The sequence below is a fragment of the Crinia signifera genome, chromosome 12 (genome assembly GCF_055691185.1).
Source record: "Crinia signifera chromosome 12, ASM5569118v1, whole genome shotgun sequence".
NCBI lineage: Eukaryota > Metazoa > Chordata > Amphibia > Anura > Myobatrachidae > Crinia > Crinia signifera.
The window spans coordinates 80,653,306-80,677,147 of NC_139228.1; the positions used below are offsets into that span (position 1 = coordinate 80,653,306).

The 23,842-nt window shown below is 44.8% G+C and overlaps 1 protein-coding gene across 2 annotated transcripts in view; it reads right to left on the bottom strand.

The window, feature by feature from the left end:
• Nucleotides 1-23,842, bottom strand: part of PRKD1 (protein kinase D1) — a 105,779-nt gene that overhangs the window by 25,445 nt on the left and 56,492 nt on the right. Inside the window, exons 2-5 of one of the 2 annotated variants that reach the window (XM_083166892.1) lie at nucleotides 21,603-21,741; nucleotides 4,004-4,135; nucleotides 2,067-2,227; nucleotides 1,633-1,656 (exon numbers count right to left, since the gene is read on the bottom strand). In XM_083166892.1, the coding sequence (XP_083023018.1) occupies nucleotides 1,633-1,656; nucleotides 2,067-2,227; nucleotides 4,004-4,135; nucleotides 21,603-21,741 (456 nt within the window). The remainder of the gene's footprint in view (nucleotides 1-1,632; nucleotides 1,657-2,066; nucleotides 2,228-4,003; nucleotides 4,136-21,602; nucleotides 21,742-23,842) is intronic. The other variant, XM_083166893.1, reaches the window with a different exon arrangement.

Consider the following 23,842-nt stretch of genomic DNA (forward strand, 5'->3'; position numbering starts at 1 on the left):
GACCTTGTTTATGTATACAAAAACACATATGTATACAAAATTGGGGCGCAAGGGTATCACTGGCCGTCACCCAGCTAAATGCAGAATTTGTGTGGGTATTGCATAAAAACAATATTGGTATCAATGCTTGAATAGGACTCCCCAAAAAAAGGCAAAATACACAGTGGTGAGAAAGACTCTGGTGAATGAAAGACTTGAGACAATATACAGAGCAAATGACTATTTTCTTCAATTGGATGGATGGTTCCAACTGTTATGTGCCCAGAACAATAACAGGTCTCTTGTCTCAGTGATTTCACCGACACTACTGTGTGTGCAAAACATTATCACTACACACCGAAGAGGGGTGCAAATAAGAACAAATTTCTATACTGTATGGCTAGTATGGCAACAAAACCTCAATCGCACAATTGAAATGTATTTCTTATGTACCGCAGATCGCATTAAACATAAACTGTCCCGTGTCCTACCCAGAATATTTTTCCAGCCAGGTGGCATGAAGTAGTAACTGGTTCGGGGCACAGCAATCTGGCTGAATTCCAGATACCTGTGCCGCTATCTCCGCCGGCAGAAATAGCGGCACTCCCCTATTCACTGCCGCTGTTTCCGACAGCATTGAAGGCAGCCAGATCCGACTTTATATTTTTAAGTCGGATCTGTTTTGTCAGAAACGGCTGCAGATTGTCGAATTAGCGGACGTTTTCCGCTGATCCCCGGACTTTCCGTCACTATGAACATCGAAATGCGACTGTAGAGTTACGGTTGGATCGGGCGAAAATGGCCCAGAATTCCGACTGCTGGGACGTTCCAACACCCATTAGCCAGATGTAACTGTGCCCAGCAATGAACACTGAGATCGTACACATCTGCAATCTTCATCTTCCCTCTTTCCAATGTTCGTACAGTTCAACTGAACTCTGCCTCCTAAAGACAGAGGAGGAATTTCTAATGGGTGGAACCTCTGTTTCGACGCGTCACATTAATGTAAGCGCAGACCCGAGGAGCCGGTTAGTACCAGCCTGCACATAGAAGAGCCAAGATGGACCCAGTGTGAAACGGATCCTGGGGAGAATGCAGTCACTATTGCCAAGCGTCTTACTGAAACCTCGCAGCGCTCAACACAATGCGCAGCGCTGAACACAATGCGCAGCGCTGAACACAATGCGCAGCGCTGAACACAATGCGCAGCGCTGAACACAATGCGCAGCGCTGAACACAATGCGCAGCGCTGAACACAATGCGCAGCGCTGAACACAATGCGCAGCGCTGAACACAATGCGCAGCGCTGAACACAATGCGCAGCGCTGAACACAATGCGCAGCGCTGAACACAATGCGCAGCGCTGAACACAATGCGCAGCGCTGAACACAATGCGCAGCGCTGAACACAATGCGCAGCGCTGAACACAATGCGCAGCGCTGAACACAATGCGCAGCGCTGAACACAATGCGCAGCGCTGAACACGTCCCACTCACAGCACACAGTTCCCCCCCATATTCCCCATTCCAGAGTCCATGCACTAACACTGATCCCATGTCTAGTAGTGCACTAACCAGCTAGAGCCCGAATCCCCTGCCAGACAGATAGAAGGATGAAGCTGGTTGGTGAATAAGAGTCAAAGACATCACATACCTCATACCTGGGGCTGAGAGGAGACTGACAGAGGAAGGAGGAGGCAGCACCAGGGGACAGAAGAAAGGCCAATGGATAAAATAAAATAAAAAAGGCAGACAAAAAGAATGAAAGATTCGGTTAGGATGACAGAAAAAGTAACAGAGGAATGACAGATAGGGCAAGATGATCCATTCTACCTGCAGGGAGTAAACCAACGAACGTTCTAATGAGGGAACCTGGAATAAGTCTACCCTTCGGCTGAACTCAGTAGAGGCAGCCAGTTACGGGGATGAATTATTAGTCTGTAAACTAGGTTTATGTGTTTCATTATCAATGTGAGATTATGATGGGTCATATAACAGATGAACAGTGACTAAAAGGACCTTATACACGAAGATTTTATCCCCCCCCCCCCCCCCCCCCCAGGTCAGCTGTGCTGTGGCCAAACATACCAGCAATGGCTCCTCTAACGAGCAGGCGACCGGTTCTGCAGACACTGTGCGTATGCTGGATAACCCAGTAAGTGACACGTTTGACAATCTGCGTTTCCGGACCCCGCTGCAGTTGTTCGGAATCTTGAATGCACAGCGCTTGTGGTAGTTGAGGCCACATCCTGCGGAAAAAAGGAATAGACATGGAAAGTTAATAAAAAGATAATGCTGACCCTAACCTCTATGGGAGGAATTCAAGTGTTTTGCACACAGACAGCCACCAGCTTGACGCTCTATTGAGCAATTCAAGTATTGCTCTATTCCGCTACATACAACCGTCGTGCTGACATTACGGTTGTATTGTTCCGTCATTTTGGCAGGCTGGTAACTAATATACTTAAAAACAATGTATTGGAACAAGTCTTCTCTATAACCTACCGCACCCTCTTCTGGGACTTTACCCTCTACCGACCACAGCCACCACGTATCAAAGCTCTGACAAAGTATTAACCAATCAGCTTCTGCATTTTACAGGCTATGGGAGGTATAAAACCGGAACACTATTTCCTACTGTGAGAAACAAGCCGGATCTGTTTGGTCGGAAACGGCCACAGATTGTCGAATTCGCAGACGTTTTTCAACAATCCGCTTCTGTTTTTGCCGTTCCGACCAGTTCCAGTTCCTGACACTCGACAATGAATTCTGGCCATCGAGTTATAGTTGAACTGAGCGAAAAAGGCTTCCGACAGTCGGAATAACAGATCGAGTACCCCTCTATGATTGAGGAATGAAAGCAGCTGATTGGTTGGGACTTTATCTCTCTATTACTTTGATAACTCTCCCCCCGTTGTCTCTTCTTTACCCCGATGCTCTAGACTGTATTTTTTAATGAGTTTGCTCTACTTCCTGTCTCAGGCCTAGATATCATTGTGCCCCCTTTTAATTTACAGGATCCAAGTGTATACATGCCAATTCCAAATTCTGTTCTGGAGATTTGGACTGCCATGATGAAACTAGAGAAGGCAGTACTTCATTATAGGGAGGTAACCAAATGCCAAAACTATATGAGGAAAACCAGATTTCCCCCAACAGCAATTTATTGATCCCGGAATGTGCAGCGGGAAGAGGCCAATATCACAACTGTCCTGACATTTACAAGTTATTTTGGGGAGCCTTAGGCCCACGTTAAGTAATTAATTGCACATTATCTGCCTAAAATGTTTCTCTGTTATATAGAAATAGGTATTTTTTTGCCCCCGACCCCCCCCCCCCCCCCCCTTCCCCCCTCTCATGCAACAAACATCCAAATACATGATCTGGGAGGGCTCTTTCCGTGACGGTTCATAAAAAAGATATTACAGAGTTTTTGACATCGTCCAGACCTAACAAGTTTTTGTTAAGTCTGGACTGCATGGCAAAAACTAGCCGGTTCTCATGCAAGAAAATGATTGCTGTTAGCATATACTGTATAGTATGACTGTATGTAGCAGTGAGACGCCACAGAACTATTACTACCGGCTGAAGCTAGTTAATAATGCTCATAAGAAAGGTTTCTATTCTGGCGAATGGCATTTTAATAGTACTTTACCCACAAGGCCCTGTGTGTGTCACAGTCTACACTATTTACCAGCAACGTAGCCACAGTCCATAAATCAACCGAAATTCTTGTGACTGAATGTTTAAGCCAAGCTAACTGAAATAAAAATAAAATCATATATGTACGTGCTGTTGCTTGATATTGATGGACCACTATCTGTACACTACCATTAGCCTCACCACCTATGGAATGGGAACTGCCCTGAAATCGAGATTCTATGAAAAATGGAGGGGATTTAATTAGCTGCTTAACCCTTTGAGTGCCAAAGTTGTGGTGACAGATTCTCTCTCTAGTTCTACAGAAGGTAATGATTTCTGTGTATTGGGAGGTCGATATAAATATCCTCTTATAACAGACTCACCCTCACATTTGAGGCCCTGCCTCACCAGACCCCACAGCATCTCTCCGCAGTGGTCGCAGAAAGCCGGCGCGCGGTACGAGTGGACATACAGCGTGTGTGGGCGTATCTGGAAATCTTCGAACGTTGCAGAGGCTGTGAATAAAAAGAGTTCCCACATGAATCTTAGCACATACTATATACACATCTACATGCACGCACAGATCGTAAGACATAGAAGCAATAAAACAGTGGCCGAGAGCTTGCGCAGCGCCGAGAACACAGCGATTACTTGGTTAGTTGCCTTTTATAAGAGTGTGAATGTTCAGGTGTCAAATGGATGATTCATATGAAATTGCAAACAGCTGCAAATGGAAGAACTGTTCACTGTAATGACAGCACCATACTGATCGGCGGGATGGAATGGTCCTATTTCCATGTTGGAGACAGAGTTAAAGGTCTGTAGCAGACGCACAAACATACTCGGTGTTATATTGGAGAGTTCCAAAGTGCTAAACCCTTCTGCCTGCCTCGGAGCGCGACAGGCTGCGCGGAGATTTCCCCTCGCACTTGGACCAGCTCTCAGGATTATGGCCGCTAACCATCTATTTGGTGAAAATAATAATTAGACCGAATGCTACAATATTTAAACCGTTTTGATCACAAATGGGCAAATACGATCACAGCTACATTAACCATTTCTACAAAGCGACAGTAATATGCAGTCACCGTAGGTCATAACTGAAGAGATTTCCATGGTCAAATGCACGGTTATTATCCCCCCGGTGAGCCTTCCCGGAACTGAAATGAAAATGATTTCCTAAAGGGCGTTGATTAAAAGATGGCCAATAAATACATCGGCACCATATGGTCATTATGTCTACAGGGCCAAAAGGCCGATCATTTTGTTCGTGATTTTGGCGTCATCTTGTATGTTTTACCATATGTTCACCAAATTAGTGGAAACGTGTACCCTCGCGGGCTTAATTCACTAGGCTTCAGGCTAGGTGCCTCATTATGCTTGGCGCAGGTCACTACTCCTAATCGTAGTCCGCGTGGAGGGTAATGGTCACAAGGCAGAAAACAAAAACAAAAGAAAAAATCCTTGAGACAAACTACTGATCTATCAGCCAGAATCAATAAGTGACCAACAGTCTGCAAACATTCCAGGGGTCAGATGTACTGAGACATGGAGAGAGGGAACGTGGAGAAAGCACCAACCAATCAGCTTGTGTCATTATTTTACCAGCCTGATACATTACAGTTAGGAGCTGATTGGCTGGTCCTTTCCCAGAATGGGCTGGGATGGATCAGCAGAAGATGCTTTCAAACTCAGAGGACGTTTGACAAATATTGCACATGATCCACGAGAAATATACAATTGCATAAACTCATGAGTAATGGAGCCTACTGTACTCACAGGGAGACTGCTCAGCAATATCGCACAGCACCCAGCGCTGCACAGCGATGTGCCGCAAAACAATCTGTCAGGCCCAATGATCCCCGGTGAGAACACCGGCCCGGACCGGTGGTTAAAAACATTTATCCAGCATGCTAGACATTAATCGCCGGGTGATAGCGATGCAAGGGACTGCGCATAACTACGGCCCCTACACACAGAGCGATGTATGAGCATTTTTTAAGCAGTCGCTTAGAAAATGCCCTCAAATCACCCCATGTGTAGGTCCCTTAAGATCTCCACATAAACAACTTCCATCAGTCTCTAGACAGCACAGAATTTCCAGTAACAGTCCCCTTGGAAGGTACGGTCCCTGCTTGTTCCTATGAAGTCTGTCTCTCGGGAAACGTATGGATGACCGGCGGATGGGACGCCAGCAGTCAGAATACTGATGCCTGGATCCCAAAGGAAGTACTCCCAACAGGGGTCCAGTCAGTACACTTACCTTCCACCTGAATATCCATTCACTAGCCTTGTATTGAGGCACAATATTTGCAGGGGGTTACAGTACAGACCAGCACATGGTGATGGAGACTGGCCGGGGTGTGCAGCAGGGTCACATGCATCACGTGAATCCCTGCCGTCCGGGACCCCGGGCGGCCTGCTGGGTATCCGTACCCAGCGGGCCGTACACTGGCTGACCGAGACATCGCAGCAGTGTACGGCCACCTTTACATTCTCCATTGGACCTGTTCTGCGATATGAAGTTTTGTATGAACATTTTTGTGTTTTAAGCCCGAGTTTCTCAAGTCTCTCTCTGTGCTAAACAGTAATGTGGACTAATATCGGCAACCCCATTGGTCCTGCCTACACAATCTATACAGTGGCGTTCCCCCCACATGATATGTATCTTTACTATCACCATGAGAACTTACTATTTCTATTGATAAAGGTACAATTGCAATTGTGCTACATACAGCATTTCAAGTTGGGACCATAGCGTCTATGATTGTAGTTATTTTAAGGTGTTTGCATGGGGTGACTGCATTGTTTGTGGTACTTTGTGTTTATATAGTTATTTAGCAGTAGTGCATTTTTTTCTTAAGGAAACCAGGTCAATTTCAGTTGTTAACGATCATGGCATCATTAAAGGAACGCCAGTGATCCTTATCTTTATATTAGTAATGTGACTCACAAGTCACAGAATGCTTATGCTGAATACGCCTCATGCATGTGCAATAGGATTCGGAGTACGTGACTAGAGTAGAAATGGCCGGCGAGAATGTATATATGCCTTGAGGACACCACATTGTTCTTTAAAAGCCAAAATGTGATGCATAACTTAGGGTTTGCAGATAAAGTGTTCATTTAAGTCTAGATGCATGTCTATGTACATTGTATATACATACAAGTACAAATGGATCCATCAAAATAGATATTTGACAGAGAATTAAGCAAAAAAATGTCCCACCAGTTTGGTCTGCACACGTGTTGGTATGCGGTCTAGATGTATAACCAGAGCACCCAACAAATGTCCCACCAGTATGGTCTGCACACGTGTTGGTATGTGGTCTAAGATGTACAAACAGAGAACCCAACAAATGTCCCACCAGTATGGTCTGCACACGTGTTGGTATGTGGTCTACATGTATAACCAGAGCACCCAACAAATGTCCCACCAGTATGGTCTGCACACGTGTTGGTATGTGGTCTAGATGTATAACCAGAGCACCCAACAAATGTCCCACCAGTATGGTCTGCACACGTGTTGGTATGTGGTCTAGATGTATCACCAGAGCACCCAACAAATGTCCCACCAGTATGGTCTGCACACGTGTTGGTATGTGGTCTAAGATGTACAAACAGAGAACCCAACAAATGTCCCACCAGTATGGTCTGCACACGTGTTGGTATGTGGTCTAGATGTATAACCAGAGCACCCAACAAAAGTCCCACCAGTATGGCCTGCACACGTGTTGGTATGTGGTCTACATGTATAACCAGAGCACCCAACAAATGTCCCACCAGTATGGTCTGCACACGTGTTGGTATGTGGTCTAAGATGTACAAACAGAGAACCCAACAAATGTCCCACCAGTATGGTCTGCACACGTGTTGGTATGTGGTCTAGATGTATAACCAGAGCACCCAACAAAAGTCCCACCAGTATGGCCTGCACACGTGTTGGTATGTGGTCTACATGTATAACCAGAGCACCCAACAAATGTCCCACCAGTATGGTCTGCACACGTGTTGGTATGTGGTCTAAGATGTATCACCAGAGCACCCAACAAATGTCCCACCAGTATGGTCTGCACACATGTTGGTATGTGGTCTAAGATGTATAACCAGAGCACCCAACAAAAGTCCCACCAGTATGGCCTGCACACATGTTGGTAAGTGGTCTAAGATGTATAACCAGAGCACCCAACAAATGTCCCACCAGTATGGTCTGCACACGTGTTGGTATGTGGTCTAAGATGTATCACCAGAGCACCCAACAAATGTCCCAACAGTATGGTCTGCACACGTGTTGGTATGTGGTCTAGATGTATAACCAGAGCACCCAACAAATATCCCACCAGTATGGTCTGCACACATGTTGGTATGTGGTCTAGATGTATAACCAGAGCACCCAACAAATGTCCCACCAGTATGGTCTGCACACATGTTGGTATGTGGTCTAAGATGTATCACCAGAGAACCCAACAAATGTCCCACCAGTATGGTCTGAGGTCTAGATGTATAACCAGAGCACCCAACAAATGTCCCACCAGTATGGCCTGTACACATGTTGGTATGTGGTCTAGATGTATAACCAGAGCACCCAACATATGTCCCACCAGTATGGTCTGCACACGTGTTGGTATGTGGTCTAGATGTATCACCAGAGCACCCAACAAATGTCCCACCAGTATGGTCTGCACACGTGTTGGTATGTGGTCTAGATGTATAACCAAAGCACCCAACAAATGTCCCACCAGTATGGTCTGCGGTCTAGATGTATAACCAGAGCACCCAACAAAAGTCCCACCATTATGGCCTGCACACGTGTTGGTATGTGGTCTAGATGTATAACCAGAGTACCCAACAAATGTCCCAACAGTATGGTCTGCACACATGTTGGTATGTGGTCTAGATGTATAACCAGAGCACCCAACAAATGTCCCACCAGTATGGTCTGCACACGTTGGTATATGGTCTAGATGTATAACCAGAGCACCCAACAAATGTCCCACCAGTATGGTCTGCACACGTGTTGGTATGTGGTCTAGATGTATAACCAAAGCACCCAACAAATGGTCACAGAGGAAGCCGTAACATAAACGGAACATCTGCGTTTTGCTTAGCAAATCATGGGGCAACCCTGCACATACCCTATATGTTGATAAACTCAGTACGATTTTGGCTTACACATTTGACTATATATAGCATACCTTCTATTCCCATAGACAGAGGGGCTGGGGGCATGGCCAGCAGCTCTCAGAGCCATTGACCATGCCCCATAGTGGCAAAAATGGGGGCGAGGCCTCACGGAAGCACCGCTAGCACAGGCCATGCACACTGACAGATAGACCACGCCCCCTAATTTCAGGTGTGTGTGTGTGTGTGTTTTACACAAGTGGGAAGGTATGATATTTTCAAAATCGTGAGAGAAGTTAGCCAAAAATTGCACAGTGTTTGTACTGCCTGCATTACATCGCAACTCAGACGCGCGTTGACCAACCCGGCGATTCTACCAGAGTTATAAAAAGGGTTATACCCAGGTAGCCCTGTGTATAACGGGCGGCCCAGGTTTAGTGTGAATGCACCTGACCTGGCTTTGACTCAGCTTAGTGATGTTACGGGGTATTATTATCCAGCCATGTCCATTAACGAATGTATATGTGGTGGTATGACGGGATGATGATGATTGAAGGTGGGCTGGTATATTTCATTACGCATGGCGGAGGGGAAGGCAAAAGGTCTTTTGTGTTAATAAATTGATACTGTAGCTTCTTATATACAGCATAGGCATACAAATGTATTTAATTTTAGGACACCAGTGGGGGCCACAGCACTGTACAGTGATACATCACATGGGTAGGAAACCATCCAAAGCAACGACTGTCAGCCGGCGGCCCTCCAAACGCTTCCCTGCACCCCGCAGCTTCTTCTTTTTGTGGTCACATTGGGGCAGATGTATTGAGCCTTAACAAGAGATAAATGCATGGGTGATAAGGAGAGATAAACGTTCAGCCAATCACCTCCTTACTGACTTTTTTCAAACACAGCCTGTAACATGGCAGTTAGGAGCCGATTGGCTGGATGTTTATCTCTCCTGATCACCCTTGGATTTTTCTCTTGTTAAAGCTGAATACATCTGCCCCATTGTGTTTTCCTAGAACTAGTAATAGCTGATTACAGAGCTACCGATATGTTACTGCAAATAGCCGCCGTTCATCGATTGTACGTATTAATCTAAATGTTACTGAGATTAGGAGCAAGGTGCGGCCAATCTGACAGGAAGAGACAAGTGAAGGAGTTGCCCATAGCAACTAATCTGATTCTACCTATCATTTTATACAAGGTAGTTTATGAATGCTAGCTGGAAATGGAGGTTGCTACGGGCAACTTCACCACTCAAGAAATTGTTTTGCACTTCCCAAGAGCGTAAAAGAAGACCGCTCTAAAGGCCCCCTTACACTTGTCAACTTATTGTCTCAACAAATTGAACCTGATTGACTCGAGATTTATCCTATGTGCAGGAGGTTCAATCTCTTCCAATCTCTTGGTTATACTCAATGGCACAGGATTGTGGATTGTGTCCTACACATCAGGCACATAAGATTTTGTCAGACGGCACATCAGATCTCCTCAGATAAATTGACTCAAATTGGATGAAATCTCACAAAATCTCACAAGTGTAAGGGGCCCTTAACTGAAGCTGGGGACACACGGACGATATATCGGGCGTTCAACTCAACGGACAATATTTGTAGGCACATTGGTGGTTATATTCCCCCAATATTGTCTGTGAACATAATCGGTGAAGGAACCTGCAGCAAATCATGCAGTGTGTACGGGTGGTTGGTAAACTGCTGCAGAGTACACCAATGTCTAAACGTCACGACTGTCCCCAGGTGTGGCAGGCGAGCGCTGATATAAACTCCCGCATCATCGCCTGCCGCCGCCGCCAGCAGATGGGCGATGGGGTGGATATTTTTCCATAGCTCCCGTCATGGGAAAAAAAAATCGCTGAGAAGGGCGAAAAAGCATACATTGAGCGATTTTCCCCATCATCTTTGTCCATACACGCTGGGCAAAATGGCCCTGTGTGTATGGACATTTAAATCTGTGGGTCAGAACCCCAACTGCAGGTCAGACATTCTGAACATTCTATACTGTGAATCTCACAAGAGAACAGATCCAGAACCCCTGATGGGACTCCGGTTTTGTGAAATGTTGTAGCAGGCATTGTTTTGTTTAAACTGTAGCATAGCAATCATTTTAATAGAATAAAGATATGCGCTCAGCTATTTATCATTACTGACAGTACCGCCATGTTTATGAGATCACGTCATAGTTCCGGTCAAGTAAAAACACAACCGCTTGGAAACTAAACTATAAACCATTGCACGGCCCAGTCATTCCCACACTGTTTATTAACGTTCTCTACCATCCTGTCACCACACAGAAATGAATTTGGGTCTCACTATATAACTCAGTAAGAGAATCAGTGCTGCAGTATTGCACTCTGTGCACTTTATCGCAGAACATGGACACTGTCAAACCAGCAGCGTTATACACAGAGTGACAATTGGGTTCCAGTGTGTAGGTCAAACGTTAATCGGTCAATGTGGTCAAAATGTCGGATTGTGCTTATGGATAAATACGCAAAACGAAAACCCCCCTTCTCTCACTAAAACCGTTTTAGTGCGGACCATCACCATGACGACCAATTCACCCTCTAGACCATGTACATCTTTTATAGCAAATCAGCAACAATCGTGTGTTTGTGACACCCTACCAGCACTTCTTACACCCCAATAAATATGTTTAGACCACCACTGCTGTGTAGAAGTGCTTATTTTATCCTCTCCAGGGATTCGGTATGAAATCCCGACGGTCAAAATACCGACAAGGACAAAATACCGACATTTAAAATACCGACATATAGAATGTACAGGTGAAACAGTCAACATGCCTTTCGGTCAACATGGGTTTTTTTACCCGAATGTCGACACAGATGGAAGTCAACCGCAGCCCCTCGCGATGCTTCGGGCACGGAGCCTTGCTGTGCTCGGCACACTATTTTAGTCCTCCACCACGCCCTAATGGATGGTAGGGCATGAAATACCGTTTGTCGGCACATGTCGGGTCAAAAAACTGTGAAAAAACCCATGTCGACCTCGCGACCTGTCGACCAAAAGTCATGTTGACTTTCACCTGTACACTCTATATGTCGGTATTTTGACCTTGTCGGGATTGTAAATGTCGGTATTTTGACCTTGTCAGGATTATAAATGTCGGTATTTTGACCATGTCGGGATTGTAAATGTCGGTATTTTGACCATGTCGGGATTGTAAATGTCGGTATTTTGACCATGTCGGGATTGTAAATGTCGGTATTTTGACCTTGTCAGGATTGTAAATGTCGGTATTTTGACCATGTCGGGATTGTAAATGTCGGTATTTTGACCTTGTCGGGATTGTAAATGTCGGTATTTTGACCTGGTCGGGATTGTAAATGTCGGTATTTTGACCTTGTCGGGATTGTAAATGTCGGTATTTTGACCTTGTCAGGATTGTAAATGTCGGTATTTTGACCATGTCGGGATTGTAAATGTCGGTATTTTGACCATGTCGGGATTGTAAATGTCGGTATTTTGACCTTGTCGGGATTGTAAATGTCGGTATTTTGACCATGTCGGGATTGTAAATGTCGGTATTTTGACCTTGTCGGGATTGTAAATGTCGGTATTTTGACCTGGTCGGGATTGTAAATGTCGGTATTTTGACCTGGTCGGGATTGTAAATGTCGGTATTTTGACCTTGTCGGGATTGTAAATGTCGGTATTTTGACCTTGTCAGGATTGTAAATGTCGGTATTTTGACCTTGTCGGGATTGTAAATGTCGGTATTTTGACCTTGTCAAGATTTTGACTGCATCCCCTCTCCAGTTATTATTGCACAAACATGGATGGCACCTGGGGCCCCTGCGCTGGAGCAAACGTAAGGCGCTTGTTACTGAACACTTGCTGATGCCAGCAGCGACAGAGCGGGTATCTGCAAAATCTGGTCTAGTGTGCACATTGTGGCTGCAAAATGGCTGAAATACACAGGACAGTCAATGTTTTCTTACTGCACATGCGTTGGAGTCGCACTGCGCAAATGCAGCGATTGAAATGTGAGGACTCTACCAACAAGGAATTAGTTACAAAGCGAATGTGAGTAGACCGTGATTGGGGGCAGATAGAGTGAGTGGTGGAGGTGAATGCCGGAGCGCCATGAATTTACAGATGGCATTCACAAATTAGCAGGCACAATATCATATACAGATGTAGCTGCACTCGTCATTGCAGCGATCCAGCCCGCCACAGGTGCCAGTTTGACACGCTAAATTTGCACTCGCAGCTTGGAACTGCTGCAGTATCACCGCTCAATGCATTTCTACGAGCCGCGGGGCCAAATTAGATGCACACACGCCAATCACCACTGGAGTCGCAACGATGAGCGCGGCTAATCTGTATACTCGCAACTGCAGACAGTAAAATACTGCACCGGCAATTTCAATGGGGTGCGGTATAGGGTTCCGACAGTCGGGATCCCGACAGTAGTTAGCCTGATGTCAGGATCCCGACTGGCCGGACTCAGACAGCATGGCGAGCGCAACAAAGCCACTCTTTAAATGAGGCGCACTGTGAGCACACCCAGTGTCAGATTGCCCCGAAGAAGTCTTTCGCCTCCAATGTGTCAGGGACATAGCTTGCAAGGACAGCTATTACCCCTGTACCTGTGAGTTACATATAGAACATACTGTAGCAAAATTATAAATTTAAAAAAATCCATCGCGATAAAGATTTACAAATGGCCGTGGCGTTGCAATTAGAGACCTCGTAGACTGACCGTCATAGCAAACCATATCTCCTCAACATAAATATTTGTGATTTACAATTAAAGAGATCCATTAACCCTTTGAGTGCCAAGTGACTGTCAAATAGGTGTGAAAATTGCCCAGCAAACATTTGTATTCATCATAACGTGTATATAGGGCGTGCATTCTAAGATCCCCCCCCCCCTCCATATTCATCATAACGACCTGTAATGTTACCTCATATAGGAAATATATATTTATTTTCACATATTTTTTATTTGAATTTATATAACAAATGTGACCCGATGCTGGACATTCAGATATTTTGCACATCTGCAAATATTTTGGTGCTGCTGGTCCGACTTATAATAAACACTTAGAACAAATATATAAAATATTGTGGTGGTTTAATATTACCAGTATTTAAAAATGAGCTAGGGACACCTCTACGCTGTGCCACTACAGCAAATACAGTAGAGCAATATAAACATGCTTGGGATAGACATAAGGAAGTCCTTATAAAACCTCAAATGGGGTTTGATTTAACATGTTTAAAAGGGAAACAGTCATTAGGTCTACAAAAACTAGGTCGACAACACTAGGTCGACAGGCAACAAGGTCGACATGGGTGACCTATTGGGGGAAATTGAGGGCTGGCAATGAGAACCACTATTGTTTAAGATGAAACCGGTCAAAATATAAAAAATAAAAAATACATCGCCACAAAGTACAACATTAGTTCAGTACACAACCCGCCACAAAGTACAACATTAGTTCAGTACACAACCCGCCACAAAGTACAACATTAGTTCAGTACACAACCCGCCACAAAGTACAACATTAGTTCAGTACACAACCCGCCACAAAGTACAACATTAGTTCAGTACACAACCGTATATAAATAGGTCATTACAATACAGAGGTGAATGTGCCCTTGGCTGGCAGCGAGATTCTTTTGTTTTACAGGCTATGGGGATACACTTAAAACAGCAGAGTAATTAAACACTGGCCAGTTCTTGTCTTTAATTAGCAGGGAGGCCGTGACTGGAGCGAGTTCCAGCATAAAGTCACTGACCCACTTCATTGAAGCTGCTTTTGAACGGACTGTGTGTTGTGACCCCATTACTTGGCCACAGAGCTTGCAGCACTTTATCATTAGAGCATGTGCTGAATTAGAAGGCTGCTCAAATATTTATAGATGTGAGCACACAAAGCTGTAAGCAAATAATATTGCAGGTGATCTGAAGGTGGGTACACACTATACAATTTTAGTTAATATGTACGATCATGTTATCCTCGTGCATTTCGTTCAGTGTGTACCACTATATCGTTGGCGATAACCCCAAATTATCTGAATATGCAGTCAAGTCTGCCGATATTGACAGTGCATGTTCGGCGGTGGTCCCGGTGATGGCACTATCGTTAAAAATATCCTTCAGTGTTTTACCTGCAGATCGTTTGTTTTGCAGTTTGTTTCATTAACAACCCCCCCCCAAAAAAAAAAAAAACTAAAAACGTTTGGATATTAACAGGCCAGTTAATGGCCAATGAAACGCCTTGGGGAATTCCTGCCGTGGCATAAAATTAACTCTTGCCACTGCACAGTTGTTATTTCGGTACTCAAATAAGGTACCAGCTAACCAATATCAATGAAGCGAGTGAAAAGGAACTCAAGTAAACTTAAGTTTGTTTAAAACGGAACGGCTCAAGGTGTCGCACTACAAAAACAGCTTATAAACCATTGGGTCAATTATCAAAAATATATAATTTGCCTCCTAGCGCAGTTTGTGACACCGTTTAATGTAGCAGGAGAGTTACCTTTAATTTCACTGTAATTTGTGCATGAACATTAACGGCCCAGCGAAGAAGTAATCCCTGTATGACCTCCGCTGGCTTTCAGGATTTATATTTACCTGCAACTGCCTGAGCCATTGATCACAAAACCTAACTTTACTGTTTTAGCCGGGTGCGTAGCTAGCCGATTTTTTAAAGGGTAAAATGCGCCTGCCCCTCTAGCAGCCTGCTGCCTGTCTCTGCCAGTGTGCACAGGGAAGACCGGCGTCCCCACAGATGCCCGGTGCTTCCCTGGCAGTGACTTTGGCAGGGGCTGGTCCATCCCCAATGATGACATTGGCCTGCTTGAGCCGCCCCCTTTGGTGATGCTGGCTGCTGGGTACGCCCCATTTGGTGACATCGGAGGCCCGGGTCCGCCCGCTTTGGTGAAATTAGCGGGTCGTGACCACCCACAACAGTGACATCAGCGGCCCAAGTCCGCCCCTTTCATGCTGCCCTCATACAGCACCGGCCAGCCCGGGACAGTTCCTAGAAGGAACACTTTACAGCGGTAAAGGAAAGAGGGAATACATCACTATGTTCATCATAGATCTTACAATAGAAAGGAGTATGAAGTGAAATACGGATGTGGCGAACTTCACTAAAAAAAAAAAAAGAGGATTTGCTCAGATATATACAATGCATTTAATTTTTGCTGCTTAATGTTCCATGTTCAAATGAGCAACAAAATAACAGAACAATAGTTAAAATGTAACATGCAAATATACTTTAGGATCTCACATTATAAAAAGTTATTGTAGAATAAAGCCGTTTCCCAGTCCGTCATCTGCTGGGACTGTGTACTTAGGTGGAGCACACTGAGGCGCCGGCGTCCTGGCGGAGAGGTTTTATATTAAGATGTACTGCAGAAGTGTCCTGTGCCCTAAAGGTAATTAAAAGAACCTCTCTCTGGGCATCATTTTGAACAAAGGGGAGCAAATTGTCAGCATTAGTAATGTGGAGCTTAATATTCACTATACAGCGGGTCCCGTTGAGAGACCAAGTACCACAGAGCTCTGCAGAGTGAGAGCTTGGCGTCTCTCACTCCGCTTGATTCCTAGGTCATACCACATCCCATATGATCTGAGGAAGATCCGTGGGCTAAGTTGGAGCGGTGGCCAAGTGTAGGAGCTGGATCAGTGGCAGCTCTAGGATGCAGGGACAAACAGCGGCTCTATTCACACTGAGCAGTGGTGCAGCTGGGACCGAAGGGAAAGCTGCGTGCTGCACTACATCTCCACAGGCATGAGGAGTCAGCGTGGAAGGCATGCTGACAGATAGAGGCAATCCCAGCAAGGAGGACGCAAAGACAGGGGTCAAAGGAGAAGAGAGCGGTGCTCGTCAACGCGTTTCGTCCCTCTACAGCAGGGCATTTTCAAGATTTGAACAAGTATGAAAAAAGCCCCGCTGTAGAGTGACGAAACGCGTTGCGTTGACGTCACAAATGTAGTGGTGACCAGGGTGTATTACCCTATTTCACCTGTACTTCCAGAGCATGGGTCATGGGCAGACACACAATGGGCCTTATTCTGGTTCACTCTCAGAGGCAAATTTATTCTCCAATGGATAAAACCATGTGCACTGCAGGTGGGGCAGATGTAACATGTGCAGAGTGTGTTAGATTTGGGTGGGGCTTTACTTCAAAGTGAGATCTATATTGCAGTGTAAAAATAAAATCAGCCAGTATTTTCCCTGCACAGAAACAAAATAACTCACCCAAATCTAACTCTCTCTGCACATGTTACATCTGCCCCACCTGCAGTGCACATGGTTTTGTCCATTTAAGAAGGAATTTGCCTCTGAAAGTGAACCAGAATAAGGCCCAATATGCGCTTACAATCCAGTAAGCTACTTCTAAAATGATCTAAACTAAGTATGTATAATTTATTCTCCATTTTTGGAGATCACATCGTGTGTGGTGACAGGGAGTCTGGGGGAACGTTGGGCTTTGGGAAGGACAAGTGCATCTTGGCAAAGATCTGTCATGCACCTGCCTAAGCAGCCAGTCATCAGATAATGATATTCCACTCCGCTCATCCAACAGGATCTTTCCAGGAATTCTATATGTACAAGAAAAGTGGATGTGACATTTTGACAGAGCCTCCCATAATAAAGACATAATCACAAGGGACAATGTGTAGAATTACTCTTACAGGGCACGGTAATCATTTTTAAAGTGAAACTGGGCGGAACATACACAATCTCCATGACCATGTACTGTTAGACTAGATGTCGATCGCAACTTAGTTGTCCAAGTTTATTGTATTGCGGAAAATAAAATAATGTAGGTTCAAACACCGAATGCTGCAAAACCAGGTACATAATCCAGCGGTCAACATATCGGTATGGTCTGGGGAGGATCTAGAAGGGATCAGCTAGACTTGCTTGACTTAACTGCCGATAGCGCCGGTAGGGTAACCTTGCCGGCACCATGACAGGCAGTGAATCCTTAATAATCGCTCTCCATTGGGATTGGCTTAGGGTGGCTCGCTTAGCATCATCAATCTGGAAATGCAATGGTCGAAGATCTAGGTCAATCTGCTTTAGCCATGTTTCCTTTGGCCCATGATGTGCTATTTGCCACCCATGCGTTTAATCACTGGTATAGGATTATTGTAGACTCCATTCTGCAGATATGTCCAAACCACTTTAAATGTGAGCTTTTGATGATTCAATTGTGGTTTGGTCTTGGTATCATTATCAGATGTTTTCATTTTTGCGCGGCCTTTAAGTTTTACTAGTAGGTTGTATCGTATGCACCTCATTATTATTATTATTATTATTATTATCCTTTATTTATATGGCGCCACAAGGGTTACGCAGCGTCCAATTACAGAGTACACATAATCAACCTCATTTGGACATGTTACAGCCATGTTAGTTATTTTTAAGGATTGTCCAGGATCCTGAACCATAAAGTAATAAATATTGCATTGAATACTTTCATTTTTGTGTCAATGTTAACGCCCTGTTGGACAAAGGCAACCGCACTTTCAGGATTTATAATCCAGGATTGGCCATTAAAAAAAACAAAAAACAATTAAATACATAAGGGCCAGCAGGTGAGGGAAATGTCCTGATGTTTAGCATCCTTAGCAAAATTATATGAATAGGACGCACAAGCATCTTCTGTTGACTAAAATGCCGGTACCTTTTGTGTGACTGCAGCTGAATCTGCATAGAATATGCAGTGTTTTACTGGAAAACACTAACTCAGCATTTCATACGCAGATACGGTCACACAGAATATAGCATGACGTATATATTTTAATTAGCAGACGCTGCTTGTGCATCCTATTTGTATCGCTTTGCAAATAAGCATTTTAATGGGAAAAAAGTTGCATGCACCGTGTCACATCGTAGCATCGCGAGTCTAGAAAGGCTGTTTAATGGCAAAGAGGCTAGATGTATGTGGACAGGACTGTGAATCAAAAGCTGCTTGATCTCAATTTCAAACTTTCCACTTCTATCAAAGGCTTCGCTCTTTAAAGAACCAGAAACACAGAGAAGATCATTGTGTCTCCCTGCTTTCATAGAGCTTAGGATAGGAAATGTACACATTACAGTGGTCTCCGAACCATGCAGTGTCAGCGCTGTAACAAAGCCCCGAGGCTACATAATTGATCTTATTCTGACAGCATCAAAACAAACCTAAAAAGAGCCTTTATAAATCAATGTAAACACGCATGCCAGTTGGTAGCAGAATATTAATGTACCAGTTATATCCACACTTTACATGAAGTTTGTTTTTTGTTTTTTAATTTGCAATCTATTAATGCTAGCGGTACACTGAAAGGGGAAAAAAAGGATACGTTTCAGCAGGGGTTAAAACTGACATAAAGTGGGGCAAAAAAGTATTTGGACAGCCACCGATTGTGCAAGTTGACCCACTTAAAAAACATGAGCGGTCTGTACTTTCCATCATAGGTACACTTCAGCTGTGAGACAGAATGTGGGGAAAACAGGAAATCACATTGTATGATTATTAAACAAATTATTTGCATCTTCTTGTGGAAAATAAATATTTGGACACCGACCAACCAGTGAGATTTCGGGCTCTCACAGACCTGTTACTATCTGTAAGAAGCTCTTCTATCCTCCACTCGTTACCTGTATTAATGGCGCCTGTTTGAACTGGTTATCTGTATAATAGACACCTGTCACAGTCAGACTGCAACTTCTCCACCATGGCCAAGACCAGAGAGCTGTGTAAGGACACCAGGGACAGAATTGTAGAGCTGCACAAGGCTGGGACAATATGCAGCAGCTTGGTGAGAAGAGATCAACTGCTGGCGCAATTATTAAAAAATATCGCAGAAATACAAGATCACTGACAATCTCCCTCGACCTGGGGCTCCATGCAAGATCTCACTTCGTGGGGCATCAATGATCTTGAGGACGGTGAGGAATCAGCCTAGAACTACATGGGGGGAGGTGGTCAATTACCTCAAGAGCTGGGACCACAGTTGTTACCATTAGTAACACACTACGTCGTCATGGATTCAAATCCTGCAGCGCCCAAAAGGTTCCACTGCTAAAGCAGTGACCATCTGGATGATCCAGAGGAGGATTGGGAGAATGTCATGTGGTCAGATGAGAGTAAAATAGAAGTTTATTGTCTAAACTCCACTCGCAGAGTTTGGAGGGAGAAGGATGGTGAGTGGCATCCCAAAAACACCATACCCACTGTAAAACATGGGGGTGGAAACATCATGCGTTGGGGCTGCTTTTCTGCAAAGGGGACAGGACGACTGATCCGTATTAAGGAGAGGATGAATGAGACCATGTATCGTGAGATTTTGGCCAAAAACCACCTTCCCTGAGTAAGAGGACTGAAGATGGAACGTTCCAGCATGACAATGACCCCAAACACACCGGCCGGGCAACTAAGGAGCGGCTTCATAAGAAGCATTTCACGGTCCTGGAGTGGCCTAGCCGGTCTCCAGACCTCACCCAATCTGTGGAGGTAGGTGAAAGATCTGCATGGAAGAGTGGGATAAAATACCTGTTACAGTGGGGCAGATGTATGAAGCCTGGAGAAGAGATAAACTGGAGATAAAGTGGTAGGAGATAACGCGCCAGACAATAAACTCCTAACTGTCATATTTCAAACACAGCTGATTGGCTGGTGCGTTATCTCCTTCCACTTTATCTCTTCGCCAAGCTTAATACATCTGCCCCTGTGTGTGTAAAGTCAAGAACTCGAGGAAACATTTGACCTCTGTAATTGCCAAAGTATTATTGAGTTTAACTTTTTGATTGTCCAAATATTTATTTTCTGCAAGAGGATACAAACAGATTGTTTAAAAATCATACAATGCGATTACCAGTTTTGTTTTTTTCCCACAATCTGTCTCTCACAAGTGAACTGTACCTATGATGGAAATTACAGACCTCTCATCTTTAAGTGGGTCAACTTGCACAAACGGTGGCTGTCCAAATACTTTTTTGCCCCACTGTAGGTGTCGGAATGTTGGCTCATTCTCCCCCAAATATTTTAGAGTTGAAAGGCAATGTACCGAGTCGCAGGGCACCATATAGATGTCAGAATGGAGATAACCGCCTTTCCGGCTGCTCCACCTCCTTCCTGTGGCAGGTGGCGTGGCAGGCAAATCCTGTTGCCCTAGAGGGGGCGTCAATCAGCTGTTTAGAGATACCAAACTGAAAGTATATCCTCACCCTCCACGACCTAAATATATTGTGTACCCCCAGCATACAGAATTCAAAAAATATCAAGTAAAAGCGTAAAACAAAAAAGAAACGTGTTTCATCTAAATGAATAGAACATTACACCCCTTTTCCAGCTGCAGTGGTCCAACCTAGGCAGTTGAAGAAGGGTTACAAGTGCTTGATATCCCCATTGACACTGCGGGTTGGATCCAGGTTCCTGACAGATACTGTTTATGAACTGGGCCGCAATCAGGGTAGACCTGACAATAATCAGTGTTACAGTGGACAAGGGATATAAGATGCCGTAGCCACGTCTCATTGGTAACCTAGTGCACCAATGAATATCATTGGTTTTAGTGCTTGGGCGCCTGCAAGAGACGGAAGAGGCAAATCTGTAGTTTGCAGCCCTTTTTTGGAATGTATTTGAAAATGCCCCCCTTCGTTCCAAACACGATCTCAGCATTGCCATCCTCACTTAAATGTCATAAAGTGAGACTTTAAAAGAGGGTACTTGCTGGTCCAATGTATAGTAACAGCGGTAATGAACCCAGTATTTCCTTCCATCGTACTTTTAGAACCTTCTGGGCAATCGGTTTCCGGACATGCATACACCGCTGCAAAGACCACGTAAGAGGGTATCCTACCTGAAAGCACCACTTCTATGAGGTCTCCCTCTTGTATGTCTGCCTCAGATTTCACCAGCTGCAGGATGTTCTCTGACGTTGGGTCATGACGGAACAAGAGGATCTTGTCGTACATCCCATAGAATCCGCATTCTGGAAACTGAACGAGAGAGAAGACATGAGGAAAAACGGAGCACAGGAGGATACAAAACCTAATGACAGTAAATGCAGATTGTCAGATATAGCATCCATACAGTATGTGCTGAGCTTGTTAGATCATACAGCCCCAGATTATGTGGTGTGGGAAAAACTCAGTCTCAATACAGTCACATCTGTTACGGTATTAATATGTACAGTATACCTATAGGTGATCACTGCGCAGACACACATCCTGGCCTAAGGAAGATGTTCACAAACACAGTCTCCAAGGCACCCCAACGGTCCAGGTATTAAGTATATCCTTTAATATTTGGGACAGTTAAGCGCTAATAGAAATAAGTATAAACAATCATAAAAACTTACTTTTGATTTATTTCTTACCAGTTTCTTATATAGCGCACACATATTTCGCAGCGCTGTACAGAGAATATTTGAACATTCACATCAGTCCCTGCCCCAGTGGAGCTTACAATCTATATTCCCTACCACGTGTACACGCACACACACAGACATTCTATCTAGGGCTAATATTGTTGGAAGCCAATTAGCCTACCAGTATATTTAAGTGTGGGAGGAAACCGGAGTACCCGGAGGAAACCCATGCAAGTACGGGGATAACATACAAACTCCGCACAGTTAGGGCCATGGTGGGAATGGAACCCATGACCTCAGCGTACTGTTAGGCAGCAATGCTAACCACTATACCATCCATGCTGCCCTTTATAAATAAATATAAAATGAGAAATAGCTGCAGAGATCCAAACGTGTCAGTGTGGGCACATCTAACCCAGAACTTCGCCTGTGGCAAAGAAACACAGCACCAGAAATTCAGAAAACAGTGGTCCGGTGCCCGGTAAATAAAGTGTACAAATGGGTCTACCTGCTACAATGAATCACAGGACATATTTGTATACTATATGAAGTTTTAATACAACATATATTAAATCATATATTAAAACATATGCAACAATGATAGACTAGGCAGCCACCTATATTATATCCTAAAGCATGAATTTATACTGGGACATCATGAGCAAACATATTATCTAATGTCTCTTTAATTAGTATAATTCTGCCCATACACTTGTGAGATATTGTATACAATCATTCGGTTTCGACCAATTCTGGCCGATCAATCGAATGATTGTATGCATTTTTAAGGGACTTTTCGACGCAATGCGCGGGCACGCCGTTGACTGTCACATCGACAGATATTATGTGCTGCACATATCTATCGAATTGTAGGAGCAGTCACATGTGGTTTTTAACCAGATGCGATCGCTCAAATACAATCCGTGGGTGAGGGCCGGACGCATTCAGCGGTGTGGAGTTTGGGGAGAGGGGGCCCTAGGGACCACTGGCGGCATACCTGCGTCTCTAATCAGGGGGGCGGCGGCGTAGTGTAGCGCTTGCGGGCGGCGGAAAACAGTGGTGGCGAGAGAATTGTGTAAAACACTGGGCTGCCCTGTGAATGATTGAGAGAGCTCAGCCAATCACAGGGCAGCCCAGTGTTTTAAACAAATCTGCCGCCACCGATGACTCCCGCCGCCGGCAAGCGCTACTGCTAGCATACACTACTCCGCCGCCCCCTGTCCTCCCTCTTCCAGCACCCGAAGTGCCATCGGAAGATGGCATGCGACTTCGGGTGCTGACTTTTGCACATTAAAAAATGTGATCGGATTCGATGGACATCGTACTTCGATGTCGCATCAAATCCCATCGTATAAGTGTAGGGGCACCATAAGACCGACAGGATTGGACACATGTATGAATGCAGTGAATGGTTACACACTAGAGAGGTCCCCTAAATATTGTTTGCGGAGTTACTATCTTATAATATGGGACTATCCTCATCCAGCTTGACTACCCCGCAGCCAGTCGGTGTTCCCCAAGGGTCAGTCCTTGGCCCTCTCCTCTTCTCCCTCTACACCACCTCTCTGGGCACCCTCATCAGCTCCTATGGTTTTCATTACCACCTTGCTGATGATACCCTAATCTATCTCTCCTTCCCCGACCTATCCCCATCACTCCTGTCCAAGGTCTCCGAATGCCTCACGGCCATCTTAGCCTGGATGACCCAACGCTTCCTGAAACTAAACATG